The sequence below is a fragment of the Heterobasidion irregulare genome (assembly GCF_000320585.1).
Source record: "Heterobasidion irregulare TC 32-1 unplaced genomic scaffold scaffold_03, whole genome shotgun sequence".
NCBI lineage: Eukaryota > Fungi > Basidiomycota > Agaricomycetes > Russulales > Bondarzewiaceae > Heterobasidion > Heterobasidion irregulare.
In genome coordinates, this window is record NW_009258199.1 from 2,969,651 (window position 1) to 2,990,950 (window position 21,300).

The 21,300-nt window shown below is 51.8% G+C and overlaps 8 protein-coding genes across 8 annotated transcripts; 3 read left to right on the forward strand and 5 right to left on the reverse strand.

Annotated features, from left to right (window-relative positions):
• Positions 1 to 17: 17 nt before the first annotated feature.
• On the reverse strand, positions 18 to 870 carry HETIRDRAFT_408697 (uncharacterized protein). Its single transcript, XM_009546109.1, has 2 exons — positions 619 to 870; positions 18 to 555 (listed from the first exon to the last, which is right to left on the reverse strand). Exon 1 carries the CDS (start codon positions 850 to 852, stop codon positions 694 to 696), a length of 159 nt encoding a protein of 52 aa, XP_009544404.1. The 5' UTR covers positions 853 to 870; the 3' UTR covers positions 18 to 555; positions 619 to 693.
• Positions 871 to 1,509: 639 nt separating this feature from the next.
• Positions 1,510 to 6,411, forward strand: HETIRDRAFT_458339 (AAA family ATPase, CDC48 subfamily; the record flags this gene model as incomplete). The annotated part of the gene is made up of 9 exons (XM_009546110.1): positions 1,510 to 2,721; positions 2,777 to 2,855; positions 2,909 to 3,058; positions 3,142 to 3,596; positions 3,658 to 3,790; positions 3,852 to 4,061; positions 4,121 to 4,275; positions 4,333 to 4,866; positions 4,927 to 6,411. 9 exons carry the CDS (start codon positions 1,510 to 1,512, stop codon positions 6,409 to 6,411), a joined length of 4,413 nt encoding a protein of 1,470 aa, XP_009544405.1.
• A 526-nt stretch (positions 6,412 to 6,937) lies between these two features.
• On the forward strand, positions 6,938 to 7,265 carry HETIRDRAFT_103275 (uncharacterized protein; the record flags this gene model as incomplete). The annotated part of the gene is made up of 2 exons (XM_009546111.1): positions 6,938 to 7,099; positions 7,164 to 7,265. The coding sequence occupies 2 exons, from the start codon at positions 6,938 to 6,940 to the stop codon at positions 7,263 to 7,265; spliced, it is 264 nt and encodes an 87-aa protein (XP_009544406.1).
• Positions 7,266 to 7,952: 687 nt separating this feature from the next.
• On the forward strand, positions 7,953 to 8,963 carry HETIRDRAFT_314235 (uncharacterized protein; the record flags this gene model as incomplete). Its single annotated transcript, XM_009546112.1, has 3 exons — positions 7,953 to 8,390; positions 8,448 to 8,639; positions 8,703 to 8,963. Coding segments are annotated over 3 exons (891 nt in total), but the record flags the coding sequence as incomplete, so codon positions are not given.
• A 92-nt stretch (positions 8,964 to 9,055) lies between these two features.
• Positions 9,056 to 15,252, reverse strand: HETIRDRAFT_473506 (uncharacterized protein; the record flags this gene model as incomplete). The annotated part of the gene is made up of 20 exons (XM_009546113.1): positions 9,056 to 10,795; positions 10,850 to 11,174; positions 11,295 to 11,420; positions 11,484 to 12,024; positions 12,080 to 12,199; positions 12,255 to 12,391; positions 12,456 to 12,612; positions 12,667 to 12,902; positions 12,954 to 13,043; positions 13,104 to 13,229; positions 13,280 to 13,333; positions 13,392 to 13,578; positions 13,636 to 13,755; positions 13,809 to 14,096; positions 14,151 to 14,321; positions 14,375 to 14,842; positions 14,897 to 14,923; positions 14,978 to 14,993; positions 15,050 to 15,089; positions 15,142 to 15,252. 20 exons carry the CDS (start codon positions 15,250 to 15,252, stop codon positions 9,105 to 9,107), a joined length of 5,031 nt encoding a protein of 1,676 aa, XP_009544408.1. The 3' UTR covers positions 9,056 to 9,104.
• Positions 15,253 to 15,817: 565 nt separating this feature from the next.
• Positions 15,818 to 16,555, reverse strand: HETIRDRAFT_171275 (uncharacterized protein; the record flags this gene model as incomplete). The annotated part of the gene is made up of 4 exons (XM_009546114.1): positions 15,818 to 15,843; positions 15,901 to 16,051; positions 16,105 to 16,215; positions 16,268 to 16,555. 4 exons carry the CDS (start codon positions 16,553 to 16,555, stop codon positions 15,818 to 15,820), a joined length of 576 nt encoding a protein of 191 aa, XP_009544409.1.
• Positions 16,556 to 17,713: 1,158 nt separating this feature from the next.
• Positions 17,714 to 18,525, reverse strand: HETIRDRAFT_408700 (uncharacterized protein). The gene is made up of 2 exons (XM_009546115.1): positions 18,080 to 18,525; positions 17,714 to 18,022 (listed from the first exon to the last, which is right to left on the reverse strand). Exons 1-2 carry the CDS (start codon positions 18,125 to 18,127, stop codon positions 17,804 to 17,806), a joined length of 267 nt encoding a protein of 88 aa, XP_009544410.1. The 5' UTR covers positions 18,128 to 18,525; the 3' UTR covers positions 17,714 to 17,803.
• A 171-nt stretch (positions 18,526 to 18,696) lies between these two features.
• HETIRDRAFT_312510 (uncharacterized protein) lies at positions 18,697 to 19,104 on the reverse strand (the record flags this gene model as incomplete). The annotated part of the gene is made up of 2 exons (XM_009546116.1): positions 18,697 to 18,804; positions 18,880 to 19,104. Coding segments are annotated over 2 exons (333 nt in total), but the record flags the coding sequence as incomplete, so codon positions are not given.
• Between the last annotated feature and the right edge of the window lie 2,196 nt (positions 19,105 to 21,300).

Sequence of the window (21,300 nt, forward strand, 5' to 3'; positions counted from 1 at the left end):
ACTTGGGCGACGCTGGTGCACGGGAGACATGATCCGGGGTCGGAAGTATATGCTGCAGAAAAAAACGAGGAATAAACCTTTTTAAAGTCGCAAGCTCGTGTACAACACGACGACGGAGCAAGCTGTTACTGAGGTAGATGTGAAGAAAGGGAACGGTGAACCAACCGAAACTGGAACGCAGTCGATGGGTACACTTGATGACACCCACAATGCACTGTGGAGAGCGTAGACACCGATCTCGCTTCCGCTACGGCTAAGCGATCGACAGGCCGTGGGCGCATGGAATCAACGATGATAGAAGACGAAGAGACACCCTCTGACCACTTAACGCGAACGCGGCAGCCTTTGCCGAAAGAGTGGAACCAAACACTCACGGTATCCTAGTGATCAGGACATAGCGAGGAGGCTCGTTTCTCACTTGCCCCATCGCAAGCTGCAGAAATTTTCGTGAACTACGCACCGAGGCTAGCCTGAGATGCCTATAATTGCTGTGTGACTGAAGCCAGAAATCTCAGAGAATGAAAGTCATGCAAGTATCGCATGCCAAATATGACGCTATGAGGACTAAGTCAGTCTGACCCTGGTACGGTCGCGCTGTGATGATGAGGTAGCACTTACGAGTCATAATAATACGAGGGTGTGACAGACACTTTACGTCCACCATTTTGAAAGTTGCGAGATGGCAGTCGGTGTCTACAACCAGATGACCGCACGCAGACCTAACCGACAGGCGCAAACGTGAATGCCAACACGTTCGTTCGAGAAGCCCTTTCGTAGGATGTGGTCCCTGTAAAGCGATTTCGATTTGCAGGATCTAGACCGATTCCCTGACTCCAACTTCAAGTCTTGCATTCTAGATTGAGTACGTTGAATTCGACGGTGACGGGCCCGGTGGAGGCCACCTCAGAAGAGAGGCATTACCTAACGGGCGAGGCGCGACGTTCGGCAAGTGCCGGCGGTGCACGCCCAACGGGAGGCCACATCAGAAATACGACGCTCCAAGTCGCACAAAGTCTCGTCTTTCCCCCTCCTTTCACCACGCTCGACGTGTACAAGCAACGCCTGACGAGACGTCTGCCTTTCCCCCCCTCGCCAGTTTTGTTTTTGGTTTCCAAGAACGCGGATGATGGAGGCCCTTTCTTGGTGTTCGCGCTGTGAGGCTGCTCGGGAGCGTCATGCCAACATGGGTCGGTCCGTGAGGTGCGATTTGGAGGGGACGACGGCGGGGACGAGGATGGGTGGCTGCGTCGAGGTGCGGATGAGTGGGATGTGACCTCCCTCGTGACATGAGTGACGCCACATCACCTGATGGCGTCACACCGGCTGTCACCCCTCCTCTCGTTTGATTCTTCTCCTCCATTCACAACAATTTCGCTGCTAACACTCACCTTTTCGTCCCCAAAACAGGTCTCCATATTCAGCAGATAAAACAGAAGGCCTTGGACATCGTCAGAGCATACATAGTCGCAGACATCGGCTGTCTCGGCTGGTTTTGCTTTGTCTAATTCTATGCAAGCTTCGCCTCCTTCACCGGCACAAACACATCCGAATACCCTTCATTCGCTCCTCAATCCCACCAGCCCTGCTACAAACATCGAAAGCACCGACTCCAAGGCCTCCATTCGCATCAAAATACCCGTCATGACCAATGTACGAAGATCTACTCGTCACAGAACGAGCTCAGTTAGCCAGGCATCAGGCTCCGTCTACCACGAGAGCGTCCACTCCATGGACATCGATGCGCTCCCGGACGAGGATGCAGAGGGCGAGGACGACCCCCAAGAGGCACCCGAAGTGGCATATCGCATGACGTCGCGAGGGAGGAAGGTGGTCATCAAGTCGTATAGAGAATCGGACGACGAGATCGACGGTCTCACGGGGCGTGTCGTCGGTGGAGACACTGCAGACGTGGAGGAGCCATTGCTGGATGCGGAGGACGACGACGAAGAGGCCCAGCCGCGTCATCCTACGCGTCGGTCGCGAAAACCGAAGCCCGTGATCCCCAGCAGCGACGAGGGCGACTCGAATAACGGCCGGCGGTATGCGACACGCAGCCAGAGCAAGAAGCCCGACGCTCCGAACAGCAACGGCGGCCGCATCACACGCAACTCGAATCGCCGACAGCCAGCCACACCCCGCTCATCAACTCGCAACTCTGCGTCTCGCCCGCGGATTCGCACCAGACGCAGCGCGCGCGAGGAGGAGGATGCGGATGGGTACATCGACGAGGGCGGCGAGTCGTCCGCGTCCGCAGAGGGCGAGTTTGAAGCGGCGCAGAGGACCTCGTCCGACGTAGAAATTGAACCCGAGCAGGAGCCAGAGCCGGATCTGGACGCGGAGGCGGATGTAGACGGGGAGGGTGAGCCAGACACGGAGGGGAAGCCATACAAGCTAAGGCAGCGGACTAAGATCAATTACGCGATCCCACCACCCTTGGAAGACGTACATCCAGCACCGAAGAATAGGTCTGGCCGCGCCGGTGGTGGTGGGCACAGTCATAAAAATGGTGTGAAGAAGGGTCCGGGGTGGAGTGCTACTGGTGCGGAGCTGGGGAGGTACTTGGGGCTTCCTGGCGACGATTCAGACTCGGACGCGCCGACAAAGTCTCCACGCAAGGGATTTGGAGGCGCCGCGTTCACTGGGGGTGTGGGTGCTGGACCGAGCGCGATTCTGGCAGGGGATCTTGCCGCGGCAGCAGGGACGCCGTCGAATTTTGGCAAAGTTGGGGACGCAGGCAAGCGATACATATTTATTCGGCATCGCTAGATGCTCATAGTTTGCAGCCCTCGCGGATGTGGACCCACTCGGCGTGAACCAGAATGTCACGTTTGACGAGGTTGGTGGCTTGGACGATCGTGCGTGTCATTCAGTCTTTTAGCTCTTCGTTATGAGCTGACATTTGGATCAGACATCAATTCTCTGAAGGAGATGACCCTCTTACCATTGCTATACCCTGAAGTATTTCAAAAATTCAACCTAACTCCACCTCGGGGCGTACTGTTCCACGGTCCTCCCGGAACGGGAAAGACATTGCTGGCACGAGCGCTAGCGGCGAGTTGTCGGTCGAATGGCAAGGGCATATGCACGTATCCCATTTCGCCATCTCCTCGCGTCGCTCTACATTAACCCTGCGTTCTCCAGCATTCTTCATGCGCAAGGGCGCGGACGTGCTCTCAAAGTGGGTTGGCGAGGCCGAGCGCCAGCTACGGCTGCTCTTCGAGGAGGCGCGCAACTGCCAGCCGAGCATCATCTTTTTCGACGAGATCGACGGGCTCGCGCCGGTGCGCTCGTCGAAGCAGGACCAGATCCATGCGTCGATCGTGTCGACACTGCTCGCGCTTATGGACGGCATGGACGGGCGCGGCCAGGTCGTCGTCATCGGCGCGACGAACCGCCCGGATGCGGTCGACCCCGCGCTGCGCCGCCCGGGACGGTTCGACCGTGAGTTTTATTTCCCGCTGCCGGAACTCGAGGCGCGGCAAAAGATCTTGGGGATCATGACGAAGAAGTGGGACGGGTGGGATGGGGAGAGGGGCGCGGAGAACGTCGCTGGGTTGGCTAGGATGACGAAGGGATATGGGGGTGCAGATTTGAGGGTACGTCGTTCGTCGCTTCAGGTGTTGGGTGGCTGATGTGTATATGCTCATGTATGTGTAGGCCCTTTGCACGGAGGCTGCGCTGAACGCGGTTCAGAGACGATACCCACAGATATACAAGTCGAACGATCGGCTGTTGCTGGACCCCGACACAATAGGTGTCGAGCTTCGAGATTTCATGCTTTCGATCAAAAGTGAGTTTTCTTTCTTATGAATAGGTGATATGGATCTGGAGTGTTGATTGGGTGGTTGTAGAACTCGTTCCGTCGTCTGCGCGCTCTTCGTCGTCTGTGGCGTCGCCTTTGCCATCGCAGTTTGTGCCTCTGCTATCAGACGCGCTAGACAGGGTGAAGGTTGTTTTGGATAAGGTGATGCCTATTGGGAAGAAGCGCACCGCGCTGGAGGAGGCGGAGTGGGAGGACGAGGGAGAGAATGGGTCGTTGGAAAGGGAGCTGATGCTTCAATGTAAGTGGCTGGATTTGATTTTGTGAATCACGGAATATTCAGTTGATTCCCGACGTCAGCCATGGAGACATTGCGGGTTTATCGTCCTCGTATCGTTTTACATGGGCCTGCGGGAATGGGTCAAGCATATGTTGGGACTGCCGCTTTGCACTACTTGGAAGGATTCCACGTTCAGAACCTTGACATGGGCACTTTGATGGGCGATTCGACACGGGTGAGTCTCTTATGTCAAAAAACATTGTGATCATCCATGTGAAATTCGGCTTGTCAGACTGTCGAGGCGGCCATCGTCCAGCTCTTCGTCGAGGCCAAACGCCACCAACCTTCTATCGTCTTCATCCCTTCCCTAGTCGGATGGTGTGCTGCCATCTCCGAAACATCCCGAAGCACCGTTCGCGCGATGCTCGATACCCTCTCACCTACCGACCCTATCCTTCTCCTCGCTGTCGTAGATGGCCCTTATATGTCCCTCCCTCGCGATGTGCGAGCATGGTTCGGCCCCACTCGCGACAACCGCGTCGAGTTTACCAATCCCACCGCTCAACATCGTGAAGCGTTCTTTGAAGGCATACTGCAGGATGTCCGACGACCGCCGAATCATTTCCCAGACGGCGTGAAACGGAAGAAGCGTGTTCTGGAGGAGCTGCCCATCGCGCCTCCCCTAGAACCGCGGAAGCCGACTGCAGCTGAGCTAGCGCTCCAGGAGGAGCACGATCTTCGCTTGATTACTCTGCTTCGCTATCGCCTCGGACCGATTCTGACGGAATTGAAGAAGAAGTTCAAGCGATTCACGAAGCGGGCGGCGGTGAGTGAACCTTCGACGATGGTCGTGTCGATGCGTCTTCGTGCTTATAATGGGTGATAGGAGGAGTACAATCTCGACATGGAAGATCAAATTAATGTGGTCGCACCTTTACCCAATCCCGTGGTGGAAATGGTGACTGCCACCGTCGAAATCCAGTCCGGCCCTAATGGCATCATTGAAATCGTCGGCGAAGAGACCGCTCAGATGGTCAACGGGGAGGTCGAGGCGCCGCCTCCAGTCCAGGAACCACCGCGTCAAACGCCCCCTCCACCTCAGCCTGCCCCGCCGAAGCTGTTCAATATGGATCTCGAGCGGATGCATCTAGAGCTGTACAAAGACCGGTATCTCACGCCACAAGCCTTCTTGGACGACGTCGGCAAGATGGTCCACAATGCGGATGTGCGGATGCACGAAGACCCGGACAGGCTGTACAGAGCACAGGCGATGTTCACCGCGGCCGAGGTCAGCATCCAGGACTTCGATCCCCAGTTTCGCCTGGAATGCGAGCGCATGGCGGTTCGCGAACGCCAGCGCCGGCAGGAGCGCAAGGAGCAACTGCGCGCATCGCAGGAGGCGGAGGCGACGGCCGCGAATGGTAGCAACGGCGAATACGCCCCCGGCACGCGGCGGAGCGCCCGTCAGAACGGAGAAAAGGTCGATATCCGTAGCATCGGTGATCCGTCACTGATCGAGCGACGGCTAAAGAGGCATCGATCGAACGAGGCGAGCAATGACTCGCAAGCATCGGGCGAAGAGAACAATGAGGAAGGGCGGAGTAACAAACGATCGCGCGTCGCGAGTGTGGAGCAGGAACAGATCGACGGACTGGCGTCAAATGGGGTTCGCTTTGCTGACGATGCGCTTCCGCCACCGCTTACTCCCCAGCGGCCGCTGCCTCTTCAGAAGGACGAACTGCGTTTAATGCAGTCTGAGCTACAGGTACAGTACTTGCACCCTCCTGCACCGAGCGGCCTGGCCACGCTGCTCAATCCCGTCACTCCGGAGGCTTCATCTACATCCTCTCATCAACCTGGCGCTATCACCTTCGGAGTCGCACCTCTACCAATGATGCACCAAACCTACGATGTCCCGATGCCCTTTGCACAGCCTATAGAACTACCGTCTACCCCAATCAAGAGGACTCCTCCGACCGTAACGCTCCCTCGTGCCCCTTCGTTAGAAATACCCGAAACTTTATCGGAACCGGTAGCTTCGACTTCCACGCTACCTGCTGATGTACCAGAGATCCATGTCGCGGAGCCTGAGCCTGAGCCTATGGAAGTCGAGCGCGAGCCAACGCCGCTTCCTGATTTCCACATCGACGAGTTCTCAGTCACCCACTTGAAAACCTCCTTGTGCGATCACACAAGCCATCTGTCTGTGGAACAGCTAGAGCAGCTACGCGCGACGTGCCTGTCTTGTGTCTGGCGTCATCGGTCGGAGTGGAATCGGGACGCGTTGATTCAAGAGCTGCAAAGTGTAATAGAAGAGTTCGTGGAGGAGGTTCGTGCGGATGAGGACTCGTCGTACATGGACCGCGCTTGACTGGCGGACTCTCTGTGAGGGTCGTCGGCTGGATTTATTGTGTGCGAGTTGGTTTGGGTGTGTAGCTTTCATATTCGAACTTATCTGTATTGATAGTATCTCGTCGCTGCCATGTAATATGCTACTCTGTTCTATATAATGTGCTACCTTCTCTCGAGTCTTCAGGTGAGAACAAGGGTCAAGGAAAGTCACACATATACATGTTGGCGCGGTCTTATTAAATAGGGAGCTGGTTACCGGGTTTTGTGGCTTCGTCCGCCAGTTGATCCCATCCGGACGAAGCAGCATTCTCGAAAACAAGCACACGGTGTCCGGCCGAACACTTCCTAAGACATGTTGCACAATGCAAACCATACAAACCATACACTCTTACTGGGTCTGCCAGCACGTCGGTGTCAGAACGCAGGATAGGACGGTCGGTACCTGCGTCAGCGTGTCGACCATGAGGTCAGCAAGTTGGTAGTTCCTTTTTCCTCGTTAAACCGCCTTGCCCGGTACTCTACCCACAATTTTCGTTCAACAGATCATGGACACTGTAGAGTCGACCACGTATGGCACAATCTCTCATGCTGTATTTCAGGCGCGAAATCGAGACCTCGAATTCAAGTTATTGGTTGCACGGCTTTTACAACGCATTGATGAGCTCGAGAATCAGGTCGAGCGTCTCAAGGACTTGCAGAACATCAAGGTCTGCAAAAATTATGTATTGTCAATGTACGTTCTTACAGACCCTGACCCTGACCACCTTGCAGCTCGAAATCGCCCGGAACAATAGCCACGTCAACGCGAAGCCATCTTCAGTTGAAGATCAAGTCAAGGCAAGTTACCTTGTTGCATCATGGAAGCCGATATGACTCAATAGCTCTTAATAAGAGCAGCGCTCAAGCTCTCCCTTGAGTATGATATTGACCTTGGACTCCGATGACATCCCCGTGAAGAATGAAGCACACCGTTGTCAAGAAGCGGTCGTCGTCACACCTTACGGAGTCTGCCAACAAGCATCCTATAACGGAACCAAGGCCAGTTAAAAAGGTTCGGGTTCATCCAAAAGTGCAACTCGTTATTCCCACTCGACGTCCTAGACGGTCCCAAGATATGAACTCTAAGGTCAAGTAAGTTGCTCGCTCTTGATTAGGGGAGCGTACAGCTAACTGTACCATATGACAGAACAGAAAGACAGAACAGTCCAATCTTAGGATCCATGGATATAGATAATACAGCTCCACGCAATGGAGAGCTGGAAGGTAAAGCTCATTGTCGTATTGTTACCTCCTTTCACGAATGACCTGTTGTAGACCCTAACGATTATCAACGGACCATGGACGAGAGCCCAGCGATGCAACATGTACGATCCCGCAGTGTTGGTGTCCCAGTTAATATTGACACCGACACTGTCCGGGACTGTATTCCCGTGATAGACGGGGATGAGGTCAAACCACAGCAGACTAGCCCTACCCATTCGACCACTCTGGTAAGCTTTGTCATGATTAAGCCAGGCTGTCCGGTATGATACTGTGTTCCAGGACTCCTTCGTCAAGCCGAAACTTAAAGAGGATATGTCGCTTGATGAAGCAACTGTCCGGAGCCGAATTGCCGCCGTAGGTGCAGAGCCGTGGCCTGTCATCATGGATATAACCGTCGCCTCCGTTTCTGTAACGAGGCTCTTCATGAGCACCGAGTATGGCGGCTCACCCGTCGCAGTTTTTCCCTCGATCGCAGAGGCAAGATTCAAGGTCCACGGCTACAAAGATTTCATGTTCATGAGCGTGAAGTGGCACCCGAATGCGCCTTCTCGTCCGGGAGAGCCTGGGCTATGGTATAATCCGACGCCACTCGCAGATACTTGGATGGAGGACAAAGGCGCTGTACAGCGGCTATTTGTAGGCCTGGACCAATCCAAGTGGATGTATTTTGGTCAGTATAAGCTGGCACCGGCACCCTCACTTACACAGACGGAGTGGGTGCTTCAAAGTCCCAAGGTCTACTGATTTTCCTCGTGGTACGGCGACTACGGACTCATGATTCTCGATTCCCAGGTAAAGAACACTTGGGGACGCGAGATACAGAGCAAATCTTGGGGAAAGCAAGTTCGAGTCGAGGTCATTCTGCGGCGAGAACTCGGCCGTGAGCCAACCAGGACAGAAGTTCGAGATGCCTATAACTCGAATGATCGATACGACAATGTCACCGCAGAAGAGATCATAAAAGCCTATGACGAGGGGAAGCAGGTACGTTACATCACTCTTATATTCGCGCAAAGTGACGAATGCAGCGAGTGGCGGCGGGCTCAGAACCTTGGCATCGCTACGCTAAAATGCGTTGGATATGACGAAGAATTCCAGCGGAAGCTGGCACAAGCATTCCCAACTTGGGTACCTCCTCAATCCAAGTCCAAGAAGAAGGGACATGCAAAGAAGATTAGGAGATCAAAAGGGAAAACTGCAGCCAACAAAGATGAGATCTTCTCGGACGGGAACGAGGAGGACGACGATGTTCAGATCATTGAGGGGCCTTATGTGAAGAAAGGCACTCGTAGTCGGCCAGTACTCTAGCTTTCGTGTTCACTTCGAAGACAGCTTTTTGATGATCAGTATTGCCTGCATGTCAGCATTTCGCCTGGCACTGTGTAAACCAAATCACACTTGAAAAGGTTCATTTTATTGATTGTCAATTGTCCGAATGGAAGATAAAGATCAAGTATCTGTCAAATCAAAGTCCTCCCAAGTCAACCTCTTCACGTACCGCTTCAAAGACTTCACACTGCCCCCAACGCACTTACAGCAGCTGAAATTCAAGACATCTAATTCCAATCCAGCCTCCTTCCTCTTCGATAGAAATGTTTCCAACGTCCCGAGGGCGACTGAGCGTAACTGAAGATCATCAGTGTCACTATCAATGCCATCCAGGCATCTGATGACACTGTGACCAATGATAAGCTCCGTTAATTTGGCATACACGGGTGGATTTGAGACATCGCCAGTACTCGCGTTGGGTGTGAGCGCTCGTAGAACCCCGGGGATAGCGTCGTGCGACACCTTGAGACTTCGGATCTCTGGCATGAGACAGAGGATAGACCGCCATTTATGGATATCGCGTCCGTGTGTACGATACCCTTGAAGAAGAGCAGAGTCATCCGGCATGTATTGATGCAAGGATAAGCGCAGCACATGTACATTTGATAAGGGTACATGTCTGCATTTCGAATGCGCGTTATCCACGGGCAATGAGTCGGATTTGATGTGCCCGCAAGGAATGCTACAAATGCAGCAAGTCGGTTGAGCGTTCGGTTCGGCTTCGAGGGTGAAATAAGTTGGTGTGATTGCGATTTGGAAGTGCGTCAAAGAGTCCATTGCTTTGCCAACCGTGCGGGTATGGCTAACTATCATGTTGAAGATATGCACCAGCTGGTCATTGGATCGAAACACTGGCGAGAAAACGTATGTGTGAGAGGAGAGTTTGAGATGAACTGTCGGAGGAATTTGCAATCGCTCGAATAGGCCAACAAAGGCATCATACGCATCGGAGCATGATACTTTCAGAAGGGACAGGTTCGGAAGTCGAATAAAGCTGGGTAGGGTTTGTTGAGCTAGACCGCGACGTCCGCCATTCAGGTCGATGCGGAGAGTTTCTAGGAGAGGTGCACGTTGCAACAATGCAAAGGTCTCCTCGAGCATGGATAGAGAGCTTTCCAGCTTGAGGTAACGGAGGTTGTGGAGGAGAAGTCCACCGGATGGAGCATTTATGCTGCGATGCAGCCATAATCGACATAATCGAGGGGTAGACTCTGAAAATAGACTCCATTTCACGTGATTTATGCAAGGGCCCATATCAACGATGAGAGTCTCCAAGAGGGGAGCGGGACTCCTCAACGAATCGAGATATTCAGGAATCCCATTGGTAAAGATTTGACAACCTAAATAGAGCTCTCTCATCCGAAAAGTGTGGGCGGAAAGATGAGTTTCGTAGACACCCAGAGTGATACGGCGTGCATCAACCTCAACAACCAAAGGCTCTGACCTTGAGCGATCCAAAAACGTGATTATCCACGGTAGGCTTAAGTCCGTGGTGATGTGTGTCCAGAGGTGAGGACAGCGAAGGGCGACTTGCCGCCAGAAGTGACAGACATAGGTAACATTGACCCATATCGGAGAGCAAGGACCACGCTTGTATGCGGTAAAATATGTAGTCCGAGCTTGTGGGATGCAATGGAACAAGATCAGCTCGAGCAGCTCGACAGGCAAATTGTGAATGGGGTGTGAAGGAATGGAATGGAATGTGTTAGACACCGGGACACCTGTAATGACTGGAATATTGCTGTCAATAATTGAGCCATCGTGAGGGGGAGCTTGAGGCAACAGGGCTAGATATTGCTCGGTCGAGGAATCTAGAGTGATCGTTATCATCAGAGATGATTGAAGAGCGTCTAAACCATACTTACTGGAACGTTTGCTGCAACCATGCGACGAGGTTGTAAAAGCCGCTTTCAGTTTTCGGAATAGCTGCTGCAGCCTCACATTTTTCTTCGTCATAGCCAAGAATCGCAAAACCCTGTGAGGGTATAAGAGAAGGAGTAGCTCGCTGGCAGCCGGAGAGTTCAACCTCGGAGTTAAACCAGGTTGAACAGCCCATTTTAAAGTCCGATGAAAGTCCAATTCTGCCATGAACTCGCCAGGCAGAAGAGATAAATGGCTAACTGTGATCATGGAATGCACTAGCGCTGAGATTACTCCCAGTTCCACTGAGGAGGTAATGGACACGCGACTCTGCATATAAGAATATAGTATCCGCACACGAACCGTCCTTCGTACAATACAGCTTACACCATGTATAGTATATCTAATGGGCAATGCCTGCCTCAGTCGTGCTCATCTCTTCGTCTTTACCTTGCTCTTCGTAGGGGCCTTTGGATTGGACTTGCCTTTGCCTCGTTGTATGAGCTTGTCATTCGTTATGTTGTCTGAGTCTTGCTCCTTCTTAGCGGTGTCGTCCTCGGGTTCGTCTTCCTCAACCTGTAGTGACTACGTAAGTACCCATTGAAGGCAATTTGGACACATGAACACGCAATATCTCACATCGAATGCCTCCTCCAGATCAGGCGCTGGTCCTCCTGCAAGCTTCTTCGGCACCTTGCCAAGGTCTTGCCTGTGATACACGATCGGATGGTCCCTCGTGTTGTACCTGCCGTCGCCGATTAGTACACTCCCCTCGTACGTAGAATAAATCACCCACTTCTTCGTCAATGCCGATTTGGTTGCTGCAGAGATCTTTTTCAATATCAAATCATCCTTCCGGTCATCAACCCCAAGCTCGACGATGGTGTCCCAGTCTTCCCGAGACAGATAATATTCGTCCATGCGATCGATGATGTCATCGACAGCTTTCTGAGAGAGCCATTCCAGGTGTAAGTCGACGATTACAGTACACGTGCATAGCGTAGGCAAAGGACTCACGGCTCCCTCGTCGATCAAAGGTTTCACTAGATGTGGGAACAGGGCCGGAATGTACGACTGCCTGATCTCATGCTTATCTCCGGATACTTTCAGTCGCATGCGCGTCTGAACCTCGCTTAGCTGCCTGCTTAGCTTGTTCTGTTTCGAATTTTGACCAAGCCACCTGGAAAGAACATATATATGAGAAATTGCATCATACCTACCATACTAGGACTTACTGTGGGAATGACATGGCGTTCGGCCCACCATAGCCAGAACCCCCACCGTAAAGGAAGGACGCCGGGCGGACTGTCGACAAGACGGCGTGTACAGGCATCAGAGTCCAATGTTGCTCAGGACTATAAAGATTAGCACCTTCCTTGACATCGACGGCATGGAACACGATAAGCTCACCCATGAATCAGAGCATCGACAAGATCTCCTTCGGATATTGAATTCGAGGCTTGTTCCATAAGCGACAAGTGTTTCAGGACTTGCGCTGATCCACTCTCGTTCCGGACAAGCACAGGTTGTGTTTTCAAGTAATTTTCCTATAGTGACAGAAAACCGCTTTGATGTGGTTTGTCTGCTAGGATGGAATAAAAACAAGCGCACCTGGATGAACAGCGGTACAAAGGAATAGTCATGAAAGTAGAGTTCCATTTTATCGCCCAATGTTTCTCGCGCCGTAGGCGAGAACATATATGGCCCCAAAATCTTCTGAGTCACGTTGAACGGCGTCATCACGCTGTACTTCTCGTTCATCTTGGCTCTGCAACTCATATCAGTCAACAGGGAGAGAGAGGAGAAATCAAAAAACACCAACAGCATCTTGCTCTGATCGAAGTCCAGCGAACTGTTCGATAATCTCCACGTTGAAAGCATGTTGAGGACCTGTCGGATGTCTGATTGCACGCCGTTGACCAGCTGGTCAACAACGTTAGCTGGTACCTTCATTTTTTCCCTGAACGCGTCAGCCCTCGCTGACGTGTTGACACTACTTGGCCGACCTACTTGTATGCAATAGTTAAGACCCTTGAACGAATAGCGGCGGCGTCCGGTCTACAAAGAAGGGGTTCAGCCCACGTAGCGGAAAAGCCTGGCATATGTAACTCGCTTCCTGAATGGCATGTTGAACGTTGAATTAGCGAGAGGCTTCATCTTCAGAGCGGTGCGATCATTCGTTATACAAATGATAGGAATCTAATCGAAGAGATCTTCATGAGCGTGCCTTCGATAAAGTGATCGATGCGAGAAGCAGACCTTCGTTTTCTTGATCAGTGCCACGAGCGCACCGATACCCCCTCGATCGCCAGAAGACATGCCATCGACTTCGTCCATGATGAGACAGGTCTTGTCAGTGATATCAACGCCGGCAGCATTAGTTAACTTTGCGCCATAGATCAGCTAGGATCAAGGACCAGACGGACTGCACTCACTTTTCCACCAGCCATCCAGCCGTCTAGAGAACTGTTCGTGATGTTGGTACTGCTCTAAGTATTTTCATGGGCATTGATCATTGGGATGACACAGATCAAGAAGGAAAAATACCTCGACGAGCTTCTTGCTCCGCACATCACTCGCGTTGAGCTCGATGGGCGTAAATCCCTCAAGTTTCGCGCAGAGATGGGCGCTTGTTGTTTTGCCAATCCCAGGCGGGCCGGAGATCATGATACCGCGGAATATGTTCATACCATCCTTACCAGGCTTTTTGAAAGCCGATTTTAGACTGTTTGGCCTGTTTCTCGTGTCAATTACAAGAGAAAGTGGATAGCGTGAGGGCGTGAGCACGAACCAATCATGCAACCACTGCCGAAGTTTCTCAACCTGGCCTTTATTTCCGCAAATTTCTCTGAGTGTTTGGGGAGCATAGCGATCCGTCCAAAGCTGCGTCTGAGTATCAATCATCTTCGAACTGAGACATATATAAATTCATAATTCATCGCCTGATCACAGAGAGGGTCATACCTTCCAGCTTTACTTGATCCCGCCACATTGGCTGCCTCTTTTTCTCGGATCTCCAACTCCTTCGCACCTTGCTTGATCACTGCTAGCTCCTTCTCCTGTTTCTTTTTCTCCTTCTCATCCAAGCCCTTTCCGTTTCCTGGTCCTTTGCGCGTAGCGATCAGATTTAGGAATTCGTCTTCCGATAGTGTGGGAATATTGTGTTTCTTGAGAGCCGCAATTTTGCTCGGGCCTGCGTTCTCCCCCAGCACAACATATGATGTCTTCGACGATGGCTGTCCCACGACACGACTATGGAGGTGAATCGTCAAATGAAATAACGAGTGACAAGGACGGCATTCGTACCCGCCGAAGCGCTTCGCAAGATCTGTCGCTTCGTCTCGGGAGAAGCTGCTCAATTCGCCTGTGAACACGAAGGCAAGACCAGCCAGACAATCAGGATACGCAGGCTCGGGCACAACTTTCAATCCAGGAGCGACAGGCCCTGCTAGCTTCGCTGCCTTGGCTGCTGCCCAACTACGTTGAAATTAAGATTGGAATCAGGGAGATCAGCGATGATGGTGACACACTTGAATTTTGGTTTGGGCTTCTCCCCCTCTTCCGCATCCTCTGTCTTAGGCTTTGCCTTGGGCTGCTCTTTTGCCTTGTTAGCGTCAGATTTTCGAGGAGTTTTCTTGGTGTTTGCGTTAGGCCTGCCCTTAGGAGGACCTTTTTTCAAGGGTTTCTCGTCTTCACTCCCAACACCGTCGACAAGGAACTCATCATCATCATCGGAGGGTGATGATGCGTACTCGTCTTCATCGATTTTCTTCCTCTTGATCTTTCCATTCGATTTGGGCTCCGGCTTGCGTGGTTTCGGGACAGAGGCTGCGGATGGCTTCGAAGAGGAGGCGGAAGAGGAGGCTACGGCAGCCTTTTTCTTCGGAGGTGGCGTGGCTTCATGCTTGTCCTCTTCATCTTCGTCATCACTAGATAGCAAAATCTTCTTCTTCCGTTTCAGGGTCGCGGCAGCCGGTGGCGAGATGGGTTTCGAGATTCTGATGTTTTCGTGAGCAAGTATTAGGGAGGGTAAGAATCACTGTGGCACATACTTTACAGTTGGCTTCGATGGTTTTGGACTGTGGAATAATCAGTACGGAACAACGAAGTCCTCGAGTACCGTTAAAACATACTCGTCATCTTCATCACCTGGAACCGTCGGTCAGCGATGTGCGTGGTGCCTGGACAGATCTGCGCAGACGTACTGATCAATATAGCCTTCGATTGTGCGGTATGGGCTGATTTCTGCATCTCTGTCACGTCTCGTCCTGATAGGAGCCTATATGAGAACACGCACAGTATGGGCAGTCGTTGCTTTGCTATTGCTGTCCCCTGCACCAAAGAACGATTTGATATCGCGCCCTTGTATTTTAGGTGCGCCCTTGCTGCGTACTGCTATCGGAGGCATTGCGAATGTTTCTATGGACAGAAAGACGGTATGTAATCCTGAACGAGCCAGCGAGTTGTTCAGTTACAACCCAAGTGGCGTGACAGGAAGGTGTGACTTGACGCGTCATGAAAAGCGACGCGCGCCGTCACAGCACTCTTCTCGCTTTCCGATCGCGACAATTGGAGTTTACAGACAAATACGCTGAATTCGTGTAATGGAACAGAGAGAAGCTAGGGGATACACATGTAATAAACTCTACTGGCTAGTGTATAACAGGGCACTAGATGGATATAACCGATAACAATAGAAACGCGCCATGGCCCGCCACGACAATAACGGAAATTCGTCTGAGACATCCAGACAACAGCTCCGAGACAGAAGACGGGAAGGAGAGCACACCAAGCATCGGGCCCAGCACAAGCCAAAGCCTAGGCACCATCGTAGAACCAGCAGCGAGTCGGCCATCAGCTTCCAGGATCTTGTCTCGGGGTCGCCTCAGAGCAAAGAGCAGAGCGAGCACCAGGTCACCGTCCACGATAGATCGACACCAGAAAGCGTGAGGTCGCGGAGCATCCGCGCATCATCACCATAAGTTATAGGCCTGCGGTTCTATCATGCCATAATCGAATGAGAACAAGCCGGAAATACGAGAGTGTAAAATCGAACCTGCGAACCAGGACCGTAACCGAAAAATTGGCTGCCAGGTGCCAGCCACTGCATCAACCTCAACAAGCCCGATGAGGACTATATCGTCAGCGGTGATTCCATTGGACCCAATGGGTAACGATGGGCATGCTCCTGTCTGCCGCTTCGCATGCTGTTACGCAGATTTTAGAATGAAGAAAAAGGCAGAAGTAAATGGGTCCTCACATTCATGAACTGACGCACGAGCAGCGCGACCCGATGCGCGAGGGGCTTTCGATAACATCCACTCTGACCGCACACAGACAAGTCGGCCTGCCACGGCTCGTAGCCAAGCCACTGTTGTAGAGTAAGAAAATATATCATCGTCCACGAAATGCAAAAATCGTACAGAAATAGCCAAGCTTTGTTTAGCTGGAGAACTCCATTTCTCCATCTTGTCAGAGTCCGAAAGAATGTCGAGATTGCGCTCGGCGTCGGGTAACGATATCCCTAGAGATGGAAACGTTGTGTCGAACCAAATTGCAGACCGTTGAGGTCTGATCGGCCCCTTCATGGCCTGTTGCACAAACGTGCCAGGGTGGAGGTCGACTGCGATGTCGACGAATCCTAGAACGCCGCTATTGGCGTCTGCTATAACATAGGTTGAGAAGTGCCGTCCCCCTCTGAATTTTGTCATCGGATGCTTGTTTTTCGCAAGAAATTCAAAATAACGGAGAGCGTCGTGTGGGAATGTGCGCCCGATGCTGCCTTTGAGCAGAAGCTGCCTGTCTGTCATGACAGTAGAGTAGTGCGCTCGGAGAGCGAGGTGTGTGTGTTGTGAGATGCTAAGCTGCATCGCCGTACCCTATTTAAGGGGCTGAGAAGGAGCTTTGACATACCCGTGGCGAAGTGGAAACATAAGAGACCAGGCCACCGTTTCCGATCCATTCGCTTCATGTCGCTATATGTCCACCGTCCACCCCACCGACAAAGCTCTGATCAGTTGCCAAGCGAACTCGCAAAGAACCCTCTCCGCAAATTATCAGCTCCATGCGTATTTTCTGTAAGGAGATTGGGGAATCCATTCCGGTGAAGAGAGGGATAAGCGAGGGCAGAAAAAAAACCATGAGGGGGAGGGGGGCAGGAGCAAAGCGGAGGTGACCGTAATTTGTGACATACCGAATGAGTCGTCACGCATCCCTGTTCAAGCGCCGTTCGGACATCCTATCTATTTGGGTCCTGTTGCTCATAAAGCCGACCTGTACAATCATGTTACAGCACATACATGAAGACAGTGGTCGGTGAGACTGTAAACTAGCACGTATGTTTTTTATTTTATTTTTTGCGAATTGTCCTGATTTTTTTTTCTACTTCACTCTCGGTTTCGCCACTGCCAGCACAGCACATGCGGAGGAGGGGGGGTGAATTCAGGGTTTCTGACGGCTACATGAGCCATTCTCTCGCGTCTAGTAATATCTAGTAGCAGACAGAGTATATAGATTGTATAGTGAGTTTTCCTAGTGTTTTCTTGCGCAATTTTGCAATATATAAAGCATAGCTCAACGTCTAGAACGATGCAGCGAAGTACACATCCGTGACGCAGGTGGTTCGGTTTGCTGCTCAAGCCATGCGGTCGCGCTTTGAGTTTTCTATTGTCCTCTCCCTCCAACAAGAGCTCGATCTGAGTTGGGTGCATGGCCCAGGTCCTCACCGGCTCCACCTGCCATCATCTTCCTCACATAGGTGGCGACTTTTCTCTTGGACGTGTCACCGATCACCGGCTTCACAAAGGACACCCGACAGTGCAGGAAAGTTCTGGAAAATATTCTTTCGATTGGCTAGTTGCGAGGATAGAGAACACCCAAATTCCCTCCCCCCCCCTCCCCTCCTCCTCATCTCCTACCCTGGCAGTCGCCAGTCTTTTACGTTCGCTTGCCGCTATCATCTACCGCATATTACGCCCGTTATTTGATTGGCATCGAAAATACGTATAGGCACCTCTACGCAGACTCCCGCCAACGCCAGCACGTCGACTATGAACCGAAGTTCGTCGGACGCTTTTCACCTGAAGCTCAGTGAACAAAACGGCAGCCGTCATGAGGCCCCAAACCTTTGAGCGCCATACAACAGCCTCGCCCGTACAGGTTGGTAGGGGTTTCAAAAGGTGTGATTTTTCGCGTTCGTCTCAAATAACTAGGCCACTTACCACCATTCTCCTCAGCCATGCCGACAACTTAACGGCCCACTTTCGCTCCCTCCTTGGCGACATTAGCGTGCCTCCTCTCCACACACCCTGAGGCGCACCCGCATATCCACACAGCGCACGGAACACTTTTGGCGTCGATTCTTGGGCGTTATACCTATGGCCTGACACTAAGGATGTCTCGATGTCTCGATGCGTTGTCGTCGACTCGTCAAGCGTGATAGAAATGGCCAGGGATGAAGAGCAACTCGTTTTGCCAGGCGTGCTCGGGCTGCTTATATCGTCCAGTATCCTTTGTTCTCGGCACTGCCCTTGTTCCCTTTACAGCGAGGATGCCGACAGAAGCCCCCCTCGTTATATCAGCGTGTATCGGATTTACACCCACCTAGCTCAGATACCTCAACCCTCCGCTCATCCACGTTTCATCGATGCGATCAGCTGACAGCATGATCGCATCATCAGACATCTTGTTGGGCTCATAGGTGATCACTACCACGGATCCGAGCTCACATAGGTGGCTCTTGTATTTCTGTCATCCTTATATAAATAGGCTCTCTTTCTCCTACTCGAAAACATATGCTCATATCCCAGCTACTGCATCCCCAAAGATGTATGTCCACAGCCCACAGCTCGGTTCAATTCGACACAACGGCGTCCGGTCCAGCCCATAGATATTTCTCCCCTCTCACTAGCCTTCCTTCCGCCGTGAACGGAATGCCCTCTTGTACCAACATCCTCACCTTCTCGCGCTGGACAGCGCCCTGGCCCAGTCCTCTAAACTGGTCATTCCATCCCACGGCGCCGGCCTCTGGGCCGACCCGCTTTCCCTTGTTCGCTCCGCCCTTGAGATCTGTCCACTCGCCGAAAAATCCGCCGACGAAGAAGTTCGATGCCACGACCCTATGGCAGGGCACGAACGGCGCGAACGGGTTGTTTCGCAGCGCTGTCCCAACCGAACGTGGGGAGCCAGAGCCCAAAGCAGCGCATATGGCTTTATACGTGCTGATTTTGCCTGCGGGTACCTTCAGTATGAGGTCGTACACTTCCCAGTGATGCGGTGGGACTCGTTTGCCAGAGGGAGTACGATAGGAGAGACGTGCCGCGGCGGTCCGCGGATACTCGACTTTATATACTATTTTTCAAAGAATTTTGATCAGACGAGCTGCGCTTGCTGCTTGAGCGGGAGCAAAAGGGGTATTCACGCAGGGAAAAGTCTCGCAGTTTGGACTCTTCGAAGGCAGGGGCGTTCTTCGCATCAATGCTTGCTGGGGACAGCGATCGGGTGCCATGGCTCTTCTTCTCGAAACTGAAGCGAAAGGACTCTAGGTCGAAGGGTTTGGTGCGGACTGCTGGCATCGTGGCGATGGCTGGATGACAATGGCCTTGAACAAAGGGAGCGAAACGCTGTGAGTCGACTCACACGTGTGTCACATAATCACGTGTGCGGTGACATGACGCGCTTTTCGGTTCCGAAACAACCAGAGATGAATCCAAGTGTGTGTTCGCCCGATCGACTACCCGACCAAGGCCCTTCGAGGACGGGCACATAAACTAATGAGATGTTCAATCACTTTCTGACTTATATCAAGCCACCTTGTTGAACGCAGTTTGGTTACATCGTTAACTTGCCAAAGGCAAATTTGAGAGAGACTCATTAGCTCATGAAAACGATGTGTCAGAGGCTCTGGTAGAAAGGCACTCACCTACGTGAAAAGAACAAGCCGACCTTAGCGCATACGCACCTGAACTGAAAAGAGTGGTGATTGATCGTTGCCCGTTCAAATTAACATTACCATCCATAAGCTAGAATAATATCACAGGAATATCTCACGCGTCAGGAGCAGAGCTTCACTCATTCAACGCACCTTGCGTTAGCTAGATGATGCTAAGCCAAGATAATAAACCAAATCGATACTCGTTATCGAGAAATGGTGTCTGAGGAAGAGAGAGGTCAGGGCATTTGATACTTAGCAGTGGGATATGTCGATTTTGCGCTACTCTCGCAACGCAAATTTTTGCAATAGTTATCAGTCCTTTGGATACCTTATCGTCTCTTCAAAAAAAAATTTGTCACCTAGATTGGACGATCAAAATTTCTCGAGGAATGAGAGATCGGCAGGGCACATACTCGTCGGATTATGCTATGTCGGCTGCGGTTGACTCGTCATCGTTGATCGCTGAGTAGGGCTGCCCCGATCTCCTATAATACTAATACAGAAGCGTCGAATCTCCCCTTATTGATCAGAATGTATCATCAGATAACCAGGGCCTGTCGAAGCCTGTCGAAGATCCTCTTTGCTGTAATTCTAGGTCAGGGTGCTCTTCAGTGGTTATCCGCCGTTGAAGGGGAGTCCAGGTGTTTAGAGTGTCGTGAGAAATGGGGGATCTTCTAGCAAGTTACTCAATTATGGCGATTAGTCGATGAACCCTGAGTATCAATGATGGGTCGTGTCACGGAAGTTAGGAAGGAACTGTGGTCCTATTGTGATGGTATTTAGTGAATGCATCAGGAAATTCAAGAAGGGCGCCCGGATTTCAGCATAGCGAAGTAGAGAGAGGGCCGGGTAAGGAATAAAAGCACTTTCACAATGCACAGAAGATTCTTCGCCAGACGTTGACAGATAGAGATTGAAAATGCCCTCTGGTTAGCAGAGGACTAGATGAACGGAAATTATCGCCACGCGCTTCAGCAAGATGCTGCCGAATGATGGACCGAGTGTGGCAAGAGTAGCTTTGTCGGGTGCTCTTCCACGAATGTGTGGAGGATGCGAGCCTTATAAAGTGGGGGATAACGCCTGGATGATGCTGGAATTTGAATTCGGATCGTGGCGTGAGGGTGGCCGAGGAACAGTGGGGATACATGGCGAGCAAGGATCCTTTCGAAGTCTGTATAACACGTTCTCATACGGCACAGAACCGATGGATGCGTAGCGCAAGAAGAGATGGATGCTCGATTCTTTGATTGAGGGAGGGACTCACCTCAACGTCCTTTCGATTTCTTCACCGCTAATTGGCGAAGGAAAGGGCTGTATCTGCACTTGATCGACGACTCTGCCACCGATACCGAATCTGAGTACCCGTGAATTCCATAATTGCTCTGGCGGATAGATGACGACGAGACTCTCTCTTCAGAGTGCCGTGTTCACATCAACTACAGTACCATGATCACGGCATCTTTGCTCTTTGAAGTTGTTGGCCATGAGGGTAGAGGCGGTAAAGGATGCTGTCGAGGCAGAACA